The following is an 18,702-nucleotide window of genomic DNA, read 5'->3' as shown; positions in this document are numbered from 1 at the left end:
TATAATTATAAATTATTTTACAGGGAAAGGCTGTTGAGTTTTCATCCATTGTAATAATGAAATTTGTGGGAGCCAACGTTTAATTGAATTTTGAGACAGTAAAAAATATTTAGACTAATTTTTGAATATTTTCACAAGGCATTTTCCATATTTCTATATACCTCCATTAGCTTGTGACAGAAACAAATACTTTTTGTGTTCTTAAACATGTCAATTATGTGTTTTTGAAAAACAAAGACATCCTTCTCTCATCTCTCCCATTTTTAAAAAATATTCATTGCTTTGATTCTTATGACTCCGAACTTTCTATGCAAAGAGCAACATCGATCCATGACCATGAATATATCTATTAGTGTGTAGTAGTATCACTATTTCCTAAAGCATGCCCTGCAAAATAAATAAATAAAAATCTAACAAACAGCCACAATTACCAGCTTCTGGCAACGCCATCACAGTTGGTTGATCCAAAAACCACTTCCGAGGCTTCAATCCAGCAACTCTCCTTTCCCACGCAGGCCTGCAGATTATTCATACCCACAAAACAAAACAGATTAGATTTCTTTGAGCAATTAGGATTCGAAATTGTGATGTTAATGCAAGTAAAGAAATCGAAGTTGAAAAGGAATGAAATGAATTACGTGTTGGACGATGGAGATGGCATCGTTTCTCCCTTGGCAACTGCCCGTTACAAGAGCCCCACAAGTGCCATTGGAGTCTCCGAAGTTGGCGAAGCGGATGGCTGATATGGGCCGACCTTCGCACGGCAGCTCCATACAGGGGCGCACCCAGGATACAAAAGTAGGGGGACGAGCAACGACGATAAAAAAAAAATATATATATATATATAAATTTTTTTAATTAACTTATTTCATTATTTTTTATTTTTAAAATTTTAAGATATTTTTTTAAACAATTACCCATACAATTAGTAATAAACAAACACTACAAATGTTATATAATAATTAACTATAAGATCGAGGATATGATGAAATGTCAGGTAATAATTAAGAGTGCATTTTTTGCCCCGTTTGTTGTAGCTTAATTAAAGAAATTATAACTTATAGCTTCTTAAATTATAACTTCTAAAACTTAGAATAAATTGTGAACCTGTTTGTTGCAACTTTTTAGAAGTTGTAGTTAAGTAGTTGTGGTGTTTGATACCACAAGCTGTAAAATAACTTATTTTTGTATAATTGTCCATAATACCCTTAGTAGTTATAAAATAATAATTTAAAAATTAATTAGTGTATATGTATAAGTTTCAAGTGTTATAAAAAAAATAATTAAAGTATAGAGAAAGAGGAAGATGGCGAGAGAGGAAAAGATCTGAAAATGGAAATGGTGGTGGAGAAGAAAAACCCATGATTGCGTAGACAAGAGGGTAATTCTTTGTTAAAAATAAGGGTAAAATTGTCATAAAACTGTAATCATTTAAGCAGAAGTTGTAAAAGCTGGGGTACCCCAGCTTTGAAAAAGCCAACTTCTACTCATTCTAAAAGCTAGTAAAAGCTATAAGTTAGAATTCTATAAGTTAAAACAAACACTGCATCTCAACTTTTTTGAAGCTAGAAGCTAAAAGTTACAACTTTTAAGCTGCAACAAACAGGCCCTTTAACTCGATTTAATAAATTATTTAACAGCTGCAATAGTCTGAGATATTTTATGATCAATATTCGATCGAGAGTAAGATAAGGGAATGAGACGTTAAATAGATATTTTATGATCAATATTCAATCAAGAGTAAGACAAAGGAATGAAACGTTAAAGTACCTAAAATATAATATTTATTCCATATATTCAATATAATTACAATATATCAAGTCATACAATTACTCAAAAGAAAAAGTCAAATCATAGAACTAGTGACAAATCTACCATGACGGCGGAGGGGGCAGCTGCCCCCAAGTTAGACAAAATTTAAAAATATATATGATATTTATTTTAAATTTATATCCCCCGACCCCATAGGTCTCACCAAACCATCATTACTCGAAAAGTTGTCCCGTCTCGATTGTCTTCCACCAATCTCTCTTCTCCTCCACTCCAAGTCTCCAACCAAATTATTTTAAATTTTATTTTTCCCTAATCTCTCTCTACTCTAACCAAATTATTTTAAAATTTATTTTCCCCTAATCTCTCTCCCCCACCCAATTATTTTAAAATTTATTTAATACATATATATATAAATAATATAATATAATAATAACTTTAATTATATAATAATATTAATTATTTAAAATATTTATTTAATATTTTATTTTCTTTATTTTTCTCTCATCCTTCCTCCCTTATTCTTTACGCTTTTCCTACACGTACCTTCCAGATCCACCAATAGCCGCGCATATTCCAGATCTACATCGTCGTTGTTGCTCTGTACCCAGGTTTGTTGTTGTCGTCTCCTAGATCTGCGCCGATAGCCATCGATCACCGTTTGACTTCTCCGACCGCTATCGCGACCAAAGCTGCTTCCAGTAGTCGTGCCCCACTGTGCTGTGCAATCGCCGACCCGACTCAAATCTATCATGCTAAGGCTCGACCTATTTCGATGCGGTGCCTGTAGAGTTTTGAGAAGGCAGTGTACCCTATTGTGCTTCTTTGCTCCTTATTTTTGTCATGAGGAAGGATCTACTTATTTTGCTACCATTCACCGCATTTTTTGTGTCAGAAATGCCTCTATCCTCATGGCCCATCTTCCGGTAAGTGACCGGCTTGGAGCTGCTATGACACTCTTATTTGAAGCTCAAGCCCGGTTTCAGGATCTCATCTATGGTTGTGTGTCTCATATTCTTGCACTTCAACATGTTAATGATCTACAAGCTTATCGAGCTCTATTGCAAAATTCACTATTAACACACTATATTGCACATCCTTAACCTGTTCCACAACTTGATACAAACCTAAACTGTAGCCTTGATCTTCCTATCATTCCAGAAAATGCCTCGTTCCCTAGTTTCCCCAAGGCCAATTCTCTACCTTACCCTGATGACACTAGCAGTAGCCAGATACCATTCCGGGACAACATCGATGAACTAAGACCTATCGTGTTTAGCAATCATCATCGTCATTGAACATCAGCAACATCATCAATTCTATGGTTTGACTTTTTCTTTTGAGTAGTTGTATGGATTGATCTACTGTAACTGTATTGAGCGTATGAATGAATATTATATTTTGGGTACTTTAACGTCTCATTCCCTTGTCTTACCCTAGATTGAATATTGATCATAAAATATCTCAAGTTCTTGTAGCTGTTTAATAATTCATAAAATCGAGGTAAAAATACCAGCTCTTAATTATCAATTGACATTTCATCATACCCTCGATCTTATAGTTAATTATTATATAACATTTATAGTGCTTGTTTATTACCAATTGTGTGTGTAATTGTTTAAAAAAATAAATTAAAATTTTAATAATAAAATAAAAATAATGAAATAAATAAATTAATTAAAAAATAAAAAGAATTAATATATATATTTTTATCATCGTTGCTTGCCCTCCCTACTTATGTATCTTGGCTTTGCCCCTACATATAACTAATAATGTTGCCGATGTTCAGTGACGACAATGGTTGTCAAACACAACAGGTCCTAGCTCATCAATGTCGTCCCGGAGTGGTATCTGGCTACTTCTAGTATTATCAGGGTAAGGTAGAGAATTGGTCTTAGAGACACTAGGGAGCGAGGCATTTTCTGGAATGATGGGAAGATCAAGGCTCCAGTTTGGGTTTGTATCAGGTTGTGGAACAGGTTGAGGATGTGTAAAATAGTGTGCAAATAGTGAATCTTACAATAGAGCTCGATAAGCTTGTAAATCACTAACCTATTGTTGAAGTGCAAGAATATGAGACACACAACCATAGACGGGATCTTAAAGTTGGGCTTGAGTTTTAAATAAGAGTGTCATAGTAGCTCCACGTCGGTCACTTACCGAAAGATGGGCTAGGAGGATGGAGGCATTTCTGGCACAAAAAATGCGGTGGATGGCAACAAAATAAGTGGATCATTTCTCATAACAGAAATAAGAAGCAAAGATACACAATGGGGTACACTGCCTTCTCAAAACTCTACAGGCACCGCATCGAAATGAGTCGAACCTTGGCATGATAGATTTGAGTTGGGTTGGGTCGAGTCGACGATCGCACAGCACAGTAAGGCACGATTGCTAGAAGCGGCTTTGGTCGCAATGGCGGCCATAAAAGTCAAACGATGATCGATGGCTATCGGTGCAGATCTAGGAGGTGGCAACAACGGACATAGGTGTAGAGCAACAACGACAGTGTAGATTTGGAAGGTGCGCAGCTACCGGTGGATCTGGAAGGCGGTACTGATCTTGAAGGTGCGCAGCGACTGGAGCAACCAGTGGATTTGAAAGGTGCGTGGTGTTTGTGCATGCAAGAGAAGCGTAGAAAAGAAGGGAGGAGGAAGAAGAAAGAGAAGAAGAAAAAAAAGGAGAAACAAAAAAGAAAATATTAAATAAATATTTTAAATAATTAATATTATTATATAATTAAAGTTATTATTAATTATTATATATTATATTATATTATATATATATATGTATTAAATAAAATTTAAAATAATTTGATTAGAGACTTAGAGTGGAGAAGAAGAGAGATTAGTGAGAGACAATTGAGAGAGGACAGCTTTTAGAGCAGTGGTGGTGTGGTGAGGCTGTGAGTGGGGAGAATATAAATTTAAAATAAATATCATATACATTTTTTAAATTTTATCTAACTTGGGGGCAACTCCAACCGCCCCCGCCCCACGGGTAGATCCGCCACTGGCTCCATGGTTTTGTTCTCATAGGCATTTCCACGAACAGTTCCTGGGGCAATTGTCTGGAAGCTCCCAAACGAAGGGTTGCCTCCAAATTCCTCAAAGAGCACAAACGTGTTCTCAGCATCCAGTCCACCAAAATTCAACACAACATCTAAACTATAGGGGGGGGGGGGGGGGGGATGTGCAAAAATGAGAATAATCCTCACCATCTCTGAGTGGGTTGGCCGCAGTTTGAGACACGCTTGTTATTGTCATATGTACCGCATTAGTCACAAGGCTCCAAGCTTGCAGATATCCTTCTCCGCCAGGTAACTCGGCCAGTACCGGCCAATGCTGTGGCCATTAACCCAAGCGTGGCCCTTGCCCAAGCCCATCAAATCTACAACCACTGGGTCTGTTCCCAAAGGAGCCTTGAAGGTTGTCTGATTCCATTCACCATTAATAATATTTGAATTAGAAGGCAACCCACAACCCAAACTTAATTCACTGGAACAGGAAGCTCTAGTTTAACTACTTTGTACCAAGTGAACTTTCTGTGGACTGGGAAATTATCAGCTTGCCATTTAGAAGCATGGCGTGAATCCAAACTATAGAGCTTCTTCTCCTACCCATGTAATCCAACCTCGTATGTCCACTTATGGCGTGACAAGTCCTTTACAATTGTCTCATCACCCTCCTTCCCAACAATTTCAACAGGACCAGGACCAGGTACTCCAGAAGCAATGGTATCAAAGTACGGACCCTAATTCTGCACAACAATTGACAAAAATTCATAACAATTAGCATAAGATCATCATCATCATCATATATATATATATATGTATGCTTATCTATCCTTTCAAATCCTGTATCAGTTTGTATGTACCTGGAATCCGACGGTAGCGCTCAGCAATGTAATTTCGTTTTCCCCTGGTTTCAGTTTCACTTTCTTCTAAAAAATGTAGTTGAAAATTCCATATCCAGCCCATTGAGAACCTGTAAAAGAAAATAAAGAAAATTCTATAAAAATGCTGTTTAAAAAGGAAAACTCACTACAGTACAAAGAAAGCGATGAACTTACCAACGTATTCCCTGTTGACAAAAGCATGGAGAATGTGACCAGTGCCATTCACTCCAATACTCAAATCACGACTCCAGATTGGATCATCATCTTCCACGTTAACACTGAATCGAAGGAGATTGGAATGATTTACAAAACATACAAGTCCCAAGTAAATAAATCAACAAAATCATGCATGCTTTTACCTTGTCATGTACCACAAATAATCACTAACATCATTAATCATCTTCAAAGAAAGATGACCCTTTCCAAGAACGACAGTTTCATCTGTGTTCTAGTGCCTCCACATCCAACTGAGACTTATGTTGGAATAAACGGAATTTGATCATTGATTTTCTAGAATAATTATGGAGTCTAGTCAGATGACCCTTTCCAAGAACGACAGTTTCATCTGTGTTCTAGTGCCTCCACATCCAACTGAGACTTATGTTGGAATAAACGGAATTTGATCATTGATTTTCTAGAATAATTATGGAGTCTAGTCTCGTATTGAATCTAGACATAAATAGAGTCTAGTCAAGAGTCTTCTAGTATTACATAAATTATATAAGTTGAAGAGTCATTTTGTCTGTTGGTTTTTCATATTAATGTTTTGTTGGTTCCTAAGCCAATTGATACGTATACATAGGACCACAGATGAAGTATTTTACAAGGTAGAATAGAAAGTAAATTTTAGATTATATTGCTCCACAATTATCCAAATTTCTGGCCTTCAAACTGGTATCAGAGCATTGAAAACAATGGCCAACATCTTGTTTCCCTTACGCCTCGTTTCAATGGAGAAAAATTTGATTACTGGAGTAATCTTATAAAGTTGTGTCTTGAATCTCAAGACTTATGGAATGTTGTTGAAGAAGGTGTACAGCCACTGGAAAATGAAAATCAATTGACTAAAGCACAGAGAAATGTCTTGAAAAACAAGAGACAAAAGGATAGAAAAGCAGTTTTCCAAATATATCAAGCAATTGAAAAAGAGACAAAAGGATAGAAAAGCACTTTTCCAAATATATCAAGCAATTGAAATTCCAGTTTATGAGAGGATATCTAAGGCAAATAGTGCTAAAAAAGCATGGGAAATTCTTGTGACAACATATTCCGGCCAAGATCAAGTGAAGAAGGTTCGTTTGCAACCCTTGAGGGCATAATTTGAGAAGATGAGATGAAAGAAAGTGAAAAAATTTCAGAATATTTTACAAGAATGAATTCCATAGTGAATCAGATGGCATCAAATGGAGAAATTATGGTGAACCAAAAAGTTGTTGAAAAAATTATGCAACATCTACCAAGTAAATTTGATCATGTGGTGGTGGCTATTGAAGAGTCACAGGATCTTTCATCAATGTCTTTGGAGAGCTTGCAAGGAAGATTGGAGGCTCATGAATTAGAATCATTCAAAGAAGTCATCAACTGACTTGTTCACAAGATCAAGCTTTAAAGTCCCAATTCACATTTAGAGGAGGTCGTGGCTCTCATTGAGGTCATGGAAGAGGTCGCAGACAAGGAAGAGGAGGTGGAAGATATTCTAATGAACAGCATGACCAAGGCAAGGGACATGAAGAAGAAGAGAAAAAACAATCCCTGCACACTTTTCAAAGAGGAAGAGGATGAGGCTCTTATCATCACAAAGGTAAAAAAGCCATAGTTGAATGCTATCATTAGCATAAACTTTGGCATAAAGTGAGTGATTGCTGGATAAAATATCCAGAAAAAAGACATGAAGCTAGCTTAGTACATGAAGATAAGGCTGAAAATTCTAATAAAACTTTATTGATTGCTTCCAATGGAAATGTTGGTAATATTTGGTATTTGGATAGTGGAGCAAGCAGGCATATGACTGGAAACAAAGATTTGTTTTCAAAACTTGTAGAAGCTAACCATGGACAGGTGACAATTGGAGATGCCAAATCCTACGAAATTAAAGGTGTTGGAGAAATTACTTTCAAAACAAAAATTGGGCAGGTTGAGAAGATGTCTGAGGTATATTATGTACCTGGATTGCGAAGTAATTTGCTTAGTGTTGGCCATCTTATGAAGAAAGGATTTGATATTCACTGTGTTCATGATTGTTGCACCTTGAAGAAGAAAAATCATCTGATTGCCAATATTGGTTTGGGCTCAAATAAATTGTTTATTCTCAAACTTGATATAATAAATGGATCTTGTTTCCTTACTGCTAATGAAGAGATTTTCGAAGTTGTGGCATGACAGATATGGACACCTCAATTTTCAAAGCTTAAAGGAGTTATCAAGCAAAACTGTAGTTCAAGGGTTGCCCAAAATTGATGCTATCAGTGAAGTTTGTGAAGATTGTCAGTTGGGAAAATAACACTGAGAGCCATTTCCATCTAAATCAAATTGGGAATCACATTCACCATTGGAGCTTGTTCACACTGATCTTTGTGGCCCAATTCAAGTTCCCTCTCTTGGAGGTAACCAATATTTTGTGCTATTTGTTGATGATTAGACCAAAAAAATTTGGGTCTATTTTGTGAAAGAAAAATCTGAAGCTCTTGCTTATTTCAAGGAGCTCAAAGTTCAAGTTGAAAAATCTTTGGGTAGTCAAATAAAAAATTTGAGAAGTGATTGAGAGGGAGAGTATTTATCTATTTTATTTGAAGATTTTTTTTTTAAAACTATGGTATTAGACATGAATGGACAGCTCGGTATTCACCACAACAAAATGGTGTTGTTGAACAACAACAACAACATATCCAGCCTTTATCCCACTATGTGGGGTCGGCTACATGAATTCTAGACTTCCATGTATTTCTGTCTTTTGTCATATCCTCATTTAGATCCATATATTTCATATCAAATTTTAATGTCTCTCCCAAAGTCTTCTTGGGAGAATAAAATAATTATGGAGATGGCCAGATGTATGCTCAAGAAGAAAAATATGCCAGCTTTTTGGGCTGAAGCAGTTTCATGTGTTGTTTATTTAATCAATAGATCACCTACAAAGAGCTTGAACAATTCTATTTCAAATAAGGCATGGTATGGAAGAAAGCCAAGTGTTCTTAGAATATTTGGTTGTATTGCTTTTTCACATATTCCAAGTTCTTTGAGAACTAAGCTTGATGACAAATCTGAGAAATGCATCTTCATTGGTTACAGTAAATTGAGTAAAGCTTACAAGATTTACAATTCGAAGACAAAGAAAATTGTGATTAGCAGGGATGTTCGTTTTGATGAAAAATCTTCTTATGATTTTTCAGATTTTTCAAGTTCATCAAGTTGGCAAATTCTTGAGTTTGAAGAAAATGAATCTCAACCATCACAATATGATGATGATCAAAGAATTGAATCTCCTCAAAATTCACCATGGACACTGGGAAGAAGAACAAGAAGCTTGAGAGAAATTTATGATGATACCGAAGAAGTGAATGCAGCAAATCAAATATTTTAGCCTTCTTTGCAGGAGAAGATCAAATTACATATGAAGAAGCATCAAAAGGTGAGAAGTGGATTCATGCCATGAATGAAGAAGTCAATGCAATAGAAAAGAATGGCACATGGAAGCTCCCTAATTTGGAAAATTCTTGAGAGCTAGATAGATTGACAGACAAGCTTACTAAATGGGGGTTAAAAGATTAAAATGCCCTCACCCATATTGCATTACACTTTTTTCAATGTAATGTGGGTAAGAGCATTTTAATATTTTAATCTCCATTCTGTAAACCTGTTTGTCAACATGTCTGGCCTTGTAGAAAGACTCCCCTAATTTACCTTCTCAAAAAACTCCGATTGGTGTCAAATGGGTGTTTAAAATAAAGACAAATCCGGATGGTTCTATCAACAAATACAAAGCAAGATTGGTTGCAAAAGAATACAAGCAAAACGAAGGTAAAGAATTCAATGAGGTATTTGCTCCACTTTCTAGACTTGATACTATTCGGTTGATTATTTCACTTGCTGCCCAAAATGGTTCGAAATTATTTCAAATGGATGTCAAATCAGCTTTTTTGAATGGTTTTCTTCAAACAGAAATATATTTAGAGCAGCCACCTGGATATGTAAAAAAAAAGTGAGGAAGATAAAGTGTATAAGCTCAATAAGGCGTTATATGGACTGAAACAATCACTTCGGGCATGGTATGGACAAATTAATGATTATTTTGTAAAATTCAGTTTTAAAAGATGTCCATTTGAGCACACGCTTTACATTAAAAGGAATTCATGCAGTTTTATGGTTGTAAGCCTCTATGTTGATGATCTTATCTTCACCGGAGATAATTTGGAGATGTTAAATGATTTCAAAGTGTCCATGATGAAAGAATTTGAAATGACCGACTTGGGAGAATTGCATCATTTTTTGGGCATCAATGTTTGTCAATCAAAGGCATGAACTTTTGTTTCTCAAGAAAAATATGCAATTGAAATTATAAAAAAAATCAAAATGGAGCATGCGAATCCTGTAACAACTCCATGCGTCACGGGTATGAAGTTAAGCAAGAAAGGTGAAGAATGTTTGTGAATCCAACCATGTTTCGAAGCTTAGTTGCAAATTTATGTATCTCATAGCCACTAGATCCGATATCATTTTCTCAGTGAGTTTGGTTAGTAGATTCATGGAGAAACCTTGCTCAAATCATTGGGAGGCAGATAAAAGAATTTTGAGGTATGTTAAAGGAACAATTTGTCATGACCCTAGGGTTTAGCTAGGGTCTAGGAAGGAATTTGGATAAGAATTAAGAGGAAGGAAGAGCAGAAAGGGAGGGAAAGGAAGAACATAACAGAATTGAGGGAGAGAGAGAGAAAGCCGTGGGAGAGTATTGAGAGAGGGAATTGAGATTCAAATCATTCATTAAGCTTATTTCTCTAACTACTGAAGCCTATTTATAGGCTTACAAGTGAAGATGCTAACAACAACAACATAAAATGCAACTAATGTAACTAATAAGGAAAAAAACATGACATGTATTACTAATATATCCTTGGGGTTCCTTGAGGTCGTGACAATCCCCACCCTTTCAAACAATTCTTGTCCCCAAGAATTGATAGTTGTTGACCCCATTCCTCAGCCGATTCCAACCTTAGCAATCTGGTTTCTTCTTCGCCTTTTCTTGTGCTTATCTCGTATCTTCCTTTTCTTTTGCCTTTTTGTGTCTTTTTCTTCCAAAACATCAATACTATGACTTGCTGCAACAGCAAGTCCAGCCATCCCCCTCATTCTGATTTCCATTGAGAATGGTTCCAATTGATCCGTTATAGCTGCAACCATATCATTTCCAATCATAGAAAGGAATTCCAACTTTGTTGCAGGCCAAAATCTGATTCGGCGTTGCAGTGCTCCAACTGAAAGAGGAATAAACAAAACAACAAGAGTTCTGTTCCCCTTAACAAAATTTCCATTGTAATCTTCAAACTTCGAGGTTGATGTAGTCATATCCTCTCTCTTCTTCACAACCTCTTCTCCTTCCTTATCTTCAATAGAGACTTCCTGGACCTCCATGTCAACTATCCCTTCTCCAATATCCGAACTTCTAAACCATGTGGCAATAGCCTCCTTTTCCCTCATCTTTCAAACCACATGGTTGTTCTCAGCAGCTGCAGTATTGTGCAAGTCCTCAGCCTTCTGCTTTTTCCTTTGGTCTAAGTCTTCATCGATTGTATTTTTTCCTTCAACAACTTTAGTATCAGCTTCCTTAGAACTGTCGTTAAGTAGTTCCAGCTCGGATTTTTCCGTTAAAGCTCCTTTAGCTACATATGGTCCTTTACAAACTTGCGAGCTGCTCTTACGATAACTTTTTGGTGGCAGTCCATGCTTTCTACAAATGGTTTCTAGTGCCAATTCTTGCAGCCTTGCTTTCTTCGCAGCTTGTTCCACCATAGTAGGGCAAAACATTTTCACACTGAGCCTTAAAGCATCGTCAAGACCATTAATGAATCTTGATACAAAGTAATGTTCTGACAAGGCTAGCTAAAAGCTCCACATCAATGCCCTTAATTCTTCAAACCTCTGTTGATATTCAGTCACTGATCCTTCCTGCTTAAGCTTGTTGAACTCCTCAATCACATCAATCATGTTCTTCTTCCCAAATTGGTCATACAGATTTTTAGCAAAGTCAGTACACCTGACCTCCCCTTCCCTTGTTGCAGCACATAGTCCATCAGCCATCTCCTCCATCCAATTCCTTGAAAATTCACTGCTGTAACAACCTCTTGTTCAGCTTCTAAGGATCTCTTCGGAAATTGATTCCGATACTAAAAATCAGCAACCCAAGCCAATGTAATTGCTGCTTCCAATTCAGCAACCTTAATCCACTTCAGACATTGCCCTAACAGTAGCCTAGATCTGAATCATCTTTTTAGTTGCTGCTGAATGGCCTCCAAATCAATTTCCAAAATCTGATCAGGTTGTTCGGCCTTCAAGTCAGCATACTATCAGCTTCAACTCACCCTAAACCACCGCCTTAGTTACGATGGAATAGCTAAGGACTGTCACCTTCCAAATTTCAGTTTTTTAAAATGATCAACAGCCTCCAAATCCATTGCTGAGTCCACTTCAAACAATCTACTAGCTCTGAACGGTTTCAAACAACCCGTTCCAAGCCATTTCGGGAACCTGCCATGCAACTTTTGAACCCCACACTTCCCCTTCGCAATTACTTCCGTGGGGCAATACTGAAATCGAACTTCTGTTGCGCACTTACTTCCGAAAATCTCTGACCTAAACAGCTTCGATCAGTTTTCAAGAAATGGCAGGCTTCTACAGTTCGCCTGAGAATTTTGTCTCAGCAGATGTCCGCCTGAGTTCTAGCCAACGAACAATCAACTTCCCCCTGAGTTCGAGTTCATAATTCAAGCCGCTGGCTCTCAATTTCGTTGACTCACCCTTCACATGCAACAACTTAGATCTGAAATTCCGTTCCTGACCGCTTCTGCCTTTCGCCTCACTCACATGCAACGAGTTTGTTGGAATCAAACTGATTTAAGGCTAGCCCCAGCGGAGTTGGCACCTGATCGCCGTCCACCGTTTTGCTTTTGAAGCAACTTCCGCTGCGTAACTCCTCCTTACCTGATTTGATTTCGTCACTGAGAGCAATAGCCTATGGCCGCATGCAGATCACAATCCTCTTGTTCTATATCAGATTCGTTGCGGATTCCAACATCGCTTGGATTCTTATGGTAATCGCCCAAGCCTGCGTCCACTTACCCAATTACCGACCTCTGATAGGAATTCTCCTCAATTCTTGATTTGCTCAATGCTCTACTTCAATTCTTCGAAATTCACTGCTCCTTGAATCGCCTAGCTTGCTCATCCTCAATTTCGAACAAAATCACCAGAATCCTAGCCGAGCTAATCCGCCTACTTCTCCTTCAAATCCGAGCCGACACTCACCGCTATCAATTTTGACAATTGAAATCCAATTCGTTTGAAAATCTCCTGAGTCAGCTTTGGAACTTGCTTCTACGATTTGCTGAGCTCTGTTGATACCGCTTGTGGAATTTGCTTTTGGACAAGATCACTTAAATTGCCACTTGCAAAAATTGCCTCTAAACAATGATCTCAATCGTTGAAGGCTTTGCTTCAGATCGCGACAACCTTCCAATTCTGAAAATCAACCTTCGGAATTCGCTGCATGGAATCGCCTTTGCTACACAAAATCACACAAGTCACCGCTCGATCAATTCCGTGGCCTTATGTTTCTGAATTCAACTATTAAAGTCGCCTTCTAATTCTGAGAAGCAACAAAGAAAGTCGTCGTCGAGGAACGGGAGCTCTAATACCAAATGTCATGACTCTAGGGTTTAGCTAGGGTCTAGGAAGGAATTTGGATAAGAATTAAGAGGAAGGAAGAGCAGAAAGGGAGGGAAAGGAAGAACATAACAGAATTGAGGGAGAGAGAGAGAAAGCCGTGGGAGAGTATTGAGAGAGGGAATTGAGATTCAAATCATTCATTAAGCTCCTTTCTCTAACTACTCAAGCCTATTTATAGGCTTACAAGTGAAGATGCTAACAACAACAACATAAAATGCAACTAATGTAACTAATAAAGAAAATACATGACATGTATTACTAATATATCATTGGGGTTCCTTGGGGTCGTGACACAATTGATTATGGAATTTTTTATAAGCTCATGTTCCAGTCAAGCTTTGGTTATACGAACAACGATTTAGGAGGAAGTATTAATGATTCTTAAACCACTTCTGTTTATGTTTTCAATCTTGGAAGTGATGCAATTTCTTGGTGTTCAACAAAGCAACCAATTGTGGCACTTTCTACAACTGAAGCAGAATATATAGCAGCTTCTTCATTTGGATGCCAAATTATGTGGTTAAAAGGTGTTTTGGAAAGTATGGAATTCAAGCAAGAAGGTCCTACAACTTTGTATTGTGATGATAGTTCAACTATTTCAATTGCAAAAGATCTGGTTCTATGTGGAAGAACAAAGCACATCTGTCTCCATTTTCATTTTTTAAGGGAGCTTGTCAACGAAGGAGAAATTAATATTGAATATTGCCAGAGTGAAGAACAACTTGCGGATGTTTTTACAAAAGCTCTTGAAGGACACATTTTTTCAAGAAATGTTGCAGCTTTAGGAGTCAAAAGCAAATTCGGTTAACAAGAGGCATTGTTGGAATAAATCGAACTTGACCATTGATTTTCTAGAATAATTATGGAGTCTAGTCACATATTAAATCTAGACATGAATAGATTCCAGTCAAGAGTCTCCTAGTGTTACATAAATTATGTAAATTGAAGAGTCATTTTGTCTGTTAGTTCTTCAAATTAATGTTTTGTTGGTTCCTATGCCAATTGATATGTATATATAGGAACGAATGATGAAGTATTTTACAAGGCAGAATAGAAAGTAAATTTTAGATTATATTGCTCCACAATTATCCAAATTTCTGGCCTTCAACTTTCTGGTTCGCTTTCTGCAGCATTCTTATTTTTCACCATCACGGAAGTTTGCGCATTTGCCTTTATATAACAAACATGCATTCAATTGTATATGGTTCTCACCAATTAAAAAATGGAAAATGCTACTTGTACTTAATGGATGACCGAAAAGATGACCAAAAGACGCCAAAATAAAAAAAAATGCCCTCACCTGCAATTGCTTACCCTTACCTTCCCATGGCCGCCTCCTCCCTCCTATCTCCTCTCTTTCCCCTTCCCATGGGTGCCTCAAGCAACCGCCGACAGCCGTTGCCTCGCGCCAACCGCCGCACCGCCGCCGTCGTCGCCCCCACCACTGCCGACAGCAGCTACATCCTCTCGTCGCCTCGCCGAAAGGATAGCGCAAATCGCGGCACCGCCATCGCCACTGTTGATAGCCGCTGCATCCTCTCGTCGCCTCGCCTCGGGCCAACCGCCCCACCGTCGTCACCAGGCTGCCAATTCTCTTTTCAACCAAGTTCGCAGACATACTCTCCCCCAATGAAGTCCGATGGAGACATACGCCCCCTATGAAGTCCATGGATGAAGCCCGAAATTGTTCGATCCGCAATCGAGAAGCGCCTGAAAATGTCAGCGGCGGTGGCAGATGGGGGCGATGGTAGGTGCGACTGGCGGTTGTGGCCGGCGGGTGGGGGCGATAGCGGTGCGAGCTGGGGTGCGGGTGGGGGCGGCGGTGGGTTTCTCAAGATTGGAGGGTTCTGTGGAAGTGATTTGGGAGAGGCGTATTTTTGTTATTTTACCATGTGTGTGTAAGGTTGTGTGTAAATCCCTATGTACATGTACCTTTGCTGTGTTGTATGCTTCAAGCCTGCAATCTGGAAGAATGCTGACGGACCAAACAGGTACATTGAACTCCTTCCCAAGGAAGGCAATAGTGGTGTCAGTTGTGGTATTGGCATTGCCAAAGAAGCAGCCGGTTGTTTCATCGGTTGCGCAAGTTGTTGCCTGCAAAAGCACAAAAACCATTAGCAACTCAAGTAAAACATCAATTTAGCTGCAAACGGCAAAGAAGAATTTAACAGAGAACCAACCGTAACACTGTTGCCCATGTCAACATGGGTAATGTTTCCACGAGTGAGAGTCTTTTCCATTGATTTCAACACGTGATGGAGCTCCTTCAAGTGTCCCCATTTAGGCTGGTTCAGATTGCCTAAAACAGGCAAAGGCACAAGGAAAAGCATGCGTCATGACAAGTAAAAAAAGAAGAATAAATTGATACTCAACTTAAGCATCTAATCAGAATTCTTTTTACTTACCAAATTCATTGATGGGAGCATCATAGTCGTATGATGTGGTGATATACGGACCACCGGCCGTTCTCCCAAAATTAGTCCCACCATGGTACTGCAAAATTTAGAAGAACACAACGCAAAAAATATATATATATAATATATATATATCGTGATATTAACAGTATAGAGAGAGAAAGAGTAGTTATGATGGTATGATCACAAACCATGTAATAGTTTTGGAATGTGACACCAAATTGGAAAAACCGTGCAACAGCAAAGGCAAGATCCTCTGGAGTTCTAAGTGGGTCTTTACCACCCCAGTCCTTAAACCTAAAATATGTAACAGATAATAAATTTATGAGAAAAATCTACTCAATTATTATAGACCTAAAACTAAACATAAACGATAAAGAAATCAAACCATCTAGTCCAATTCTCAGTCCACATCTTGGGGCTATTGGGATTATTTGGAGTGAATGAATCACAATACCAACCATTGCATGTGTTTATCTGTTAAAAGTCAGAACAAAGAGAGAAAGGGTTAATGCTTCATGCATCAAAAGAGATGACAGCATTATACATATACATGTGCATAGAACATATATTTTATGATAATAGATGCTAAAGTACCATGGGCTCAGGAGCATCATTCTGTTGGCACCTACATCCAATGTTCGGCCATGTTTGCGCACCAGTCCAGATAGGCTTTTCCAATAGCTCCACAGGATGAAATCATATTGCCATACTCATTCTCAATCTGTACATTTTTGTTAACCGAAACCACCATAAGAATATACAAAACCAAAAAAGATAATAATAACAAACACAAATAATTGACTCCACGAAACTCGAGCAAGTCAGGCCACATCTAACAATGAGTCAACATTAACAATAATATCAGTTGAACCTTGTATTTACAGAAAAACTATGTAAAAACGAAACTGAATCGTTATCCAGGGCACATATATTATTATATACAGATAAACATAGGGTTATATGCTTGCTCCATGTATATAATATGGGGTTGCAGTAGACAGTGGTTCGTGCTTGGTACGGGGAAATTGACGGTCACGAATGTTATCGTCGAGATTCGGAGTGGAGTACCGATGCGAATGGATCGATTAAGATTGGACGGAGATGAAAAACTTACAAACGGGGGAGTGGTAATGTTAGCAGCAAGTGTTGGCAGGCGATGGAGCGTGAAGCAGATAAGAAATTGGAAGACGGTTCTCTGTGACGAGATGGAGAAGACGAAGTTCGGAGGTGCGGCCCTGGCCGAACGGGCGCCATTAACGATAAAGCTGGAGCGTCCATGGCAGAACCAGAGTTCGGTTGGAAGTTGGAACTTGGAAGGGGAAAAAGAAAGCGGCCCAAAAAGCGAAGGCTTGTAATAATATGGGTCAAGGAGCTTGATGGAAAATTTGGGCCTCGAAAACTAAATTAGAAAAGAGGAAAGTAGTAGGTTTCTGGGCCTAGGTCTGGGCCTGGGCCGGAGCAAGCAGAGCACCACTCAACCCCAACCGTATCAAATTAATCTAATTTAAATCTCGATTGCAAATTTTATAATTGAAATTTCAAATTTGTAATGCATCGAAATATTAAGATTTATGAATTTTATTTTAATATAAATTTTAAAATAACAAACATTAGGCAATTAATCACTTGGAAAACAAAAGTAAATAAATCATGCATATATAGCACAAGTTGATTGGTGCTATAAGACCATAGATATTAATTATTACTAATGGCTATATATATGGATAATAATAATTATTAGATCAGATAGGTTTAAGTAATCCATCAAATAAACTGGAAAATTTAATTGAGATAATTACCTGTTATCATTATTATTAATCAAGATGGAAAGGTATTTTAATTTTAAAATACACCTTTTTATAGTAAAATTCTAATATTAAAAAATTTGAGTATGGGTTTACGTTGTAATTATTCTAGAGCATTAATTGATTTAATTTTTTTATAATTTAAAAGTATAATTCTTTTTGAGCATTCATCCTCTTTTATATCAAATTATTTTCTTATTATCCTAAACCTAGTTGGTATGGGATTTTCAATATATCTATGGATAATAATTATTATTAAATCACATAGGATTAGAGGTCTATCGAGTAAATTGGCAAATTTAATTGAGATAATTACCTTTTATCTTCATATAATTTGGAAACAATACATATAATTTAATTTCATATTATTTAAAAGATAACAAATAATACATTATTATATACTTCTACTTAAAGTGAACTTAATTATGTTCATATGATCCCTCACAAAAAATAATGAAAAGCAATATATAACCCCTTAAAGTTTGTGCTTTAAATTTGCGTAGGTCAAAACTGGCTCGTGTGTTACGAAGAAATAAATTATGTTCAAAATAAAGAAATTAATATTAATTACATGTGGGCATACGAGAGGATAATTTTAGATGAAGTATTACTTACAGGATATGTCAAATTATAATCTTAGAAGGAGTATTACTTGGCTTTAAATGTTTTGGATAAGTTTAATATTATATTTCTCATAAATTTAAAAGGATAATTCTTTCCAACATCTTCTTTTTATCTCAAATTATTCCAAATCTAAGTTGGAAAAGGATTTCGGACATCTCTCTATATATGAAGTCTAGCTAGACAGCCATAATTCACACACACACAAATTAATTATTTTGCAGGAAAGAAAGATGGGTGCTTTGAAGGTGTGCTTT

The 18,702-nt window shown here is 37.3% G+C and overlaps 1 protein-coding gene and 1 pseudogene across 1 annotated transcript; both read right to left on the bottom strand.

Moving 5' to 3' along the window:
- Positions 1–427: 427 nt before the first annotated feature.
- On the bottom strand, positions 428–2,524 carry LOC127794629 (beta-galactosidase 15-like). The gene is made up of 3 exons (XM_052325879.1): positions 2,317–2,524; positions 639–754; positions 428–517 (listed from the first exon to the last, which is right to left on the bottom strand). The coding sequence occupies exons 1-3, from the start codon at positions 2,522–2,524 to the stop codon at positions 428–430; spliced, it is 414 nt and encodes a 137-aa protein (XP_052181839.1).
- Positions 1,770–16,770, bottom strand: LOC127794628 (beta-galactosidase-like; annotated as a pseudogene).
- Between the last annotated feature and the right edge of the window lie 1,932 nt (positions 16,771–18,702).

Source organism: Diospyros lotus, chromosome 2 (assembly GCF_014633365.1).
Source record: "Diospyros lotus cultivar Yz01 chromosome 2, ASM1463336v1, whole genome shotgun sequence".
NCBI classification, from domain to species: Eukaryota; Viridiplantae; Streptophyta; class Magnoliopsida; order Ericales; family Ebenaceae; genus Diospyros; species Diospyros lotus.
Note: the sequence above shows the minus strand (reverse complement) of the source record. Positions and strands in the feature narration are given on the sequence as shown.

Coding starts and splice junctions, on each gene's coding strand:
- LOC127794629 (XM_052325879.1), bottom strand. CDS start 2,524: ATGATAGATTTGAGTCGGGTCGGCGATTGCACAGCACAGTGGGGCACG. Junction 755..2,316: donor GCTATTGGTGGATCTGGAAG/GTACGTGTAGGA, acceptor TGCCGTGCGAAG/GTCGGCCCATATCAGCCATC. Junction 518..638: donor CCATCTCCATCGTCCAACAC/GTAATTCATTTC, acceptor AATAATCTGCAG/GCCTGCGTGGGAAAGGAGAG.